General features: G+C 33.3%; 1 protein-coding gene across 1 annotated transcript; it reads right to left on the bottom strand.

The window, feature by feature from the left end:
* Window positions 1-4,533: 4,533 nt before the first annotated feature.
* On the bottom strand, window positions 4,534-5,754 carry TAAR5 (trace amine associated receptor 5). The gene has a single exon (XM_003769458.2). It carries the CDS (start codon window positions 5,690-5,692, stop codon window positions 4,661-4,663), a length of 1,032 nt encoding a protein of 343 aa, XP_003769506.1. The 5' UTR covers window positions 5,693-5,754; the 3' UTR covers window positions 4,534-4,660.
* Between the last annotated feature and the right edge of the window lie 376 nt (window positions 5,755-6,130).

The raw sequence follows: 6,130 nt of genomic DNA, 5'->3' as shown, positions 1-6,130 counted from the left end.
GGGTTTTCTGCAAATATTATACTCCAGAAGTTTCTTCCCCAGGGAGAGTCTATTATGTTGAAATTGAGTCTGAACATGCTCTAACATTGTTTCTAAGTATATCATATTTATGGAGACATTTTCCTATAATAACTTTCTGTTGTGGAATGAGGTTTGATCCTGGATTGACCTTTTTCATATATATATATTATATTATATTATATTCATTAGTATTTAACTCATTAAAATATTCCTTTGAATGACTTTTAATTGTCTGGACAATCTATCTTGGTTGTTGTTTTGCCTCTCTAATTTGCTATCAGAATCCCAAGCTTCTTCCAACATAGAATCCAAAGGATCATCCTTTTTGAGTCTTTCCTTGGATGATTCTCCTATAGAATTAATAATGTTTATTACCCTATAAGCACTAGCTAAGTGCTAAACAACACACTAAGTGCTCAAAATACAATTAAAGGCTAATAAGGCAATAGTGCAGAGTCCTTTAAAAATTAAAGGACTCTGATGTTCTTGATTCTTAAGATTCCATCCTTATGCAAATATAGTTTCATCTGGAGGATTTGATTAGTATATATCTGGCTTATTGTTTCTTTGCTTGAGGATTAGAGTGTTTAAGTAGTCTGTAAAAAGTTCCACACCCATGAATCCTGTAAAGGAACAGGTAGAAATGTCTTCTCATGGTTCTTTTTGAAGACAGGTTGTGGGGGATTTTTTTTTTTTTTTTGCTAACACATTTTCAACACTGTTTTGGTTATTTTATGGTGGTTGTTGACATATATATTGATTGTATTGCTTTTCTGGCTCTGCTTACTTTCCTTTTCAATAATTTATGAAAATCTTCATGGTTGATTATTGTTATATTAATAATAATTTTTAAAAAATTCAATGCATTTTTCATATATGTTTATTATCTATCAGCTAAAGTGACCCCTGGGTATTAAATAAATAAAATCCTCATAGCAAATATTCACAGATGAACAATGCAAATTCCTACATTGACCATATCCAAAAATTTGTGCAAATATATTCCCTGATGACCATGGCCAGGTTTATTCATAGACAGTTAAGATAGGTCTGCATGTGGAACAACTTGGGGGAATAACAGAGAAGACACTCTTCTCTAAAATGCCCCAACCTCTTCACTCTCTCTTTAAAAATTTGAATATATATAGTCTGAAAAAAAAAACCCCAATGTTATTTATTCACAGATTAAAAGAGCTAGAAGAGATCTTGCTGGTTATCTAATCCAACCCTCTCCTTTCACAAATAAGGACATTGAAATTGAAGGAATAAAGAGACTTGCCCCAAAATCATAGAAATTTTTAGTGAAAGAGGAAATTCAGGCTAATCTCTTTTTTTCTTAAACAAAATTGCATGTAAAAAAATTATAACACTCTTTTTTTCCTCTCTACTGCCTCCTGCAGTCCCACTGGAGGAAAAAAAAGAAAATGAAAACTTTATAGCAAATATACATAGTCAAGCAAAAGACTGACCATAGTAAAATACATATATATATATATATATACTCATTTTTCATCATGAATCCATCATTTTTCCAATCAGGAGATGAGTAGCAGTCTAGTATCAATTCTTTGGAGTCATGGTTTATCATTGAATTGGTCAGAGTTCTTATGGATTTCAAAGTTTTTTTTGTTTTTAAACTGCTGATCTTATTATATAAATTGTTCATTTGATTTTGCTTACTTCACTCTATCAGTTCATTGGAGTCTTTTCAGGTTTCTCTGAAATCAATCCCTTCAACATTATGTATACCCCAAGAGCAGGCTATTACATTCATATACCATAATTTTTTCATGATGCAGAATCATTGGGTTGGGCCTTACAGGTAGATTTGAATAGATGACAACTCAAATTGTACTACAAATCTGGATGTAACAGTTGTCTCCTGAAGAGGAGCCCTTACCTAATTAATTCATTGTTAATAAAAATATAAGTAATAATAATCTCAACAAAATTAACAAATAAGCAGACAAAATTTTTAAAAATAAAATCACAAACTCCAAACTATATTTATTAAGAAAAAATAATCATTTATATAATAAAATATCTTATTTTTCTTTATTTCTTTTCAGATTTGTATCTATGTACTTATGATATTTTGTTGTTGTGAGTTTTACAGGTTGTGAATTTATTTTTTTCTCTATGTCATTTTGATCATCTTTCCATATTTCCTACTTGTAATATTTAAGATATAGCAATATTCTGTTCATGTAATATAATACAATTAAACCAGTCATTCTTTATTTGTATAATGTGTTTTCTTTTCCAAACTCTTGTTCTCATAAAGTTGCTATAAATAATTTTTTCACATACGTTTTTCTTCTTATTAAATAATATCCTTTATATTTAACTTGAGTAAAAGTGATGCTGAGATTATACTTTCACATATTGCCAAATTGCTCCACAAAAAGATTATATTAATTATTCTACCAATAGTATAACTACATGTTCCCTTTCTGGATGGCCCTCCCAACAATCATCTTTGTCACTTCAAATTATAATTGCTATTTGAGTGTATATAATGTTGCGCCCCCAAAAATGAATTTTTCTTTTATTTGAGGATGAGTTTGAAAAATAAGTAAGGGACCATCAAAAATAGACAACTTTATAATTATCAAAATATCAGAAACTCCCAAGAATTACCCTCTACACATCTTTAGTTCTTTTATAATATATAGTTTCTCAGCATCACACAACAAGGATATATAACAATTTCAAGTGCTAGCACTTATACAGCACTTAAAAGTTTGTGAAGAACTTTAGAAACATTGTCATATTTTATCTTCACAATAACTCTGGGAGATAGGAATAATATGCAAAAAGATGATTAATTAACCCATGAAAGATGGTGAAATCACTAAGCAAGGTAGTATAAAGGGAAAAAAGAAGCCTCAGGACAAAACTTTGGGGGACATGCACAATTAGTAGTTATGACCTTGAAAAAGGATTAGCAAAGGAATCTGAGAAGATGCGGACAGGCAGGAATGAGTACTAGATGAAATTAGTATCACAAAAGCATAGAGAAGAGAAACTACCTGGGAAAAGAGAGTGATCAAAAGTTTCAAAGGCTGCAGAGTTGAAAAAGAATGAAGATTGTTTTTTTAAAAAGTATATTTGATAAAAAAAAAAAGTACATTTGACAAACAACAAACTCTTGGTGACTTTTAAAATCCCATTTAACTATAAATCTGTGATCTTGGTGTACCAAAATCTTATTCATGATGTACAAAACTTCATTTCAAAAAAAAAAGCAATGATAAAAAAAAATAATTAGAATGGGAAGAATAGAATCTCTCAGACCTGAAACAAGGTAAAAAAAAAAAAGTTAGGAATCAGAAAAAATAAACATAATCTTCATTTACCTAAAAAAGTCATTAAAATATGTGTGTGTGTGTGTGTGTGTGTGTGTGATTTTTAAGTAGGAACTACTATTTTTTTAAATCTCCAATGAAAAGGAAGGTTGTTTAAATTATGAACAGAAAGGTGATTTTAATGCTTGGGATTATAAGTGGAATTGCCAAACTATGTAATAGTGTTTTTTTTTCCTTTGTTAGACAAATTGTAAAATGCAAGTTTAAAGAAAAAACAAAAATTAAATTGACAATGGGACTAAAGACATCAGTTACATAAAATCTTACCTGTTTTCCAGTTTAATTAATAAAAAGATGGAGTATTTTTTAAAATTGGGAAGTACCTACTTAATTAGAGAAATTGCCTGATGGTAAGAAGAATATGTAGGAAGAAGTTGACTTTTACTCCAAAATCATTGGTTTTAAAGATCATAATGGGTTCAGACTAAATAGAAGAGATGAGTCTTAATGTGAATGTTTCAGAAAGTGGGCATACAAAAAACATGAGTAAAGAAATTGGAGTATAAAGTGGGAGAGTGCCTACAGAAAACCTCATCAATTTAGAATCATAGATATTGAGAGCTGTCACCTCTTCCATAATGTCTTACAAACGTTTTCTTACCTCACCAACCTACCAAGTAAAAATGACTTTTTCTTTCCTTCTTCAAATTTCTCAAAACATTTTGGTTTACATTTCTTTTTTTCACTTTTCAAGTCTTTCCCCCGTATTGGATTGAAAGTTTTTTAAGAACAAGATCTGTGTCTTATTTATTTTTGTATCCCTGAGACCCAGCACATTACTTTCCATGTGTTAGAAGATTAATAAATATTTCATTTTAAAAAATTAAATTGGAATAGTATTTCACTGTTTAGTGAGAAATTAGGAGCAGAAAGATAAATCAGATTGTTCAAAGTAATACAATTCTTGCCAAAACCAGGCCTAGAAGCAGGTCTCCTGACTTCCAGTCAATGAATGATTTTTATTTTCATCTACCAGATCTTTGAAAAGGAGATCAAAAAAAAGTCAGATGATCAATTCTCTGTTTATTTTATTTAGTTGACATTCTAATAACATAACTTTCTTTTTTTCCACCTTTTTTATCTTCACTCTTGCAGAAGTTTTATGCAAGGAAAATGAAAGCTTACCTTGTCTCTAATTTCAGAATCTTTCTTTCCTTGTTCCCAGTTCCAAAAATTCTTTCTTTTGGCTCTGGCAAGACTTCTAGTCATAAATGTTCTGTGACTCTCCTTTACCAATATATGCCCTGGGCCCCTCCCTTAGGAAAGATTGGTCAATCTTGGTACAAATCTATTGTAGGAGTTCTAGGGGAAAAGACCTCCCGACTCAGAACAAGTTTTATAGCTTTCCTGAACCACCTATAGGAAAAAACATAGATTAAAGGATTGCATGCTGAGTTGAAATAAGCAAACCAGATGAAAATGTCAAAGACTAGTGGTGGGGTGATAAAGTTGAGAAGGCTGTCGACCAATGTATCAATGGTAAATGGCAGCCAACACAGGAGGTAAATGCTCACTGCTATCCCCAGAGTCTTTGCTGCTTTCCTCTCTCTCTTAGAGGCTCCAGTCTGACCTGAAGAGGTACCTGCACCCTTGCTCATGCTGCTGATCTGCTTGGCCTGCCTGTTGGCCACAATGAAGATCTTCACATACAGACTAATCATAATGACACAGGGAAAGAAGAACACAGGGAAGTTCAACCAGCCCCAGAATTTATTGAACAGAAGCTGACAGCTACCCACACAAGGCATCTCTTCCAATAACATGCTCAGTCCTTCCTCTACCACATCACTGTAGAGGAAGAAGGCAGTATATGCTGCAGGAAGCCCCCAGCCCACCACTATGTATCTGAATGCCACCTTGACGGTGAACTTGGTAGGATAAAGCAGGGGGTCACAGATAGCACAATGACGATCAATGGAAATGAAACACAAGTGGAAAATGGAGGTAAGGCAGAAGAGAGTGTCAAGGTATGTGTGCAGCCTACAGAGGAAGTCCCCAAAGAACCAGCAACTTTCTACCGATCGAACTGTACTGAATGGAAGCACTAGGAGCCCAAGGAACATGTCAGCCAGTGCTAGGGAGAGTAGCAAGAAATTGGTAGGAGTATGGAGAGCTTTAAAATAGGACACAGAAAACACCACGAGCAGGTTCCCCAGGACAGTAATTAACATACCTATGGCACAGGCCAGGTATATGATCAGTTGGACACCCAAAGGATGCAGGGTTCGAGGACAAGACCCGTTCACCTGATAGCATAAAGTTACAGATTGATCTTCAGAACCAAGTTCCTGGAGAGCTCCCATTTTTGGCTTCTGGTCTGTCTCGTACCTGGAAAATCAAGTCTTCTCTCCTAACCCCAGAGGCTGCTTTGTCTGTAAAGTAAATCAGAGAAAGGAACTAGCCTCTTCCTTCTAAAACTGAATGATGTATTTGAATAACAAAGGTTTCTGGGAGTTGAAAAGGCTTTTTACTTCTTTTTAAAGGCTCGAGGAAAGTACTTGGGGTTGAAATGCACTTACCCAGGAAAAATCTAGATCTGTGTTGGAGGCTAGGAAAGTAAAAGAATAGTACTCAATTATGAAAAAAGAATCCTGTAAAAATCATTAGGAGGATTAATAGCTCGGATTTAGTCTACAAATTTCAAATACAAACAAGGAAGCACAACTTTTCCCTTTTGTTTAACTAAATCAATACTTGATAAATTCCAAACTCACCTTTTGAGAAATTAGTGAGGTTGATTC

This window comes from Sarcophilus harrisii, chromosome 4 (assembly GCF_902635505.1).
Source record: "Sarcophilus harrisii chromosome 4, mSarHar1.11, whole genome shotgun sequence".
In the NCBI taxonomy this organism is placed as follows: domain Eukaryota; kingdom Metazoa; phylum Chordata; class Mammalia; order Dasyuromorphia; family Dasyuridae; genus Sarcophilus; species Sarcophilus harrisii.
The sequence above is the reverse complement of the archived record's forward strand: the minus strand, read 5'-3'. Positions and strand labels throughout refer to the sequence as shown.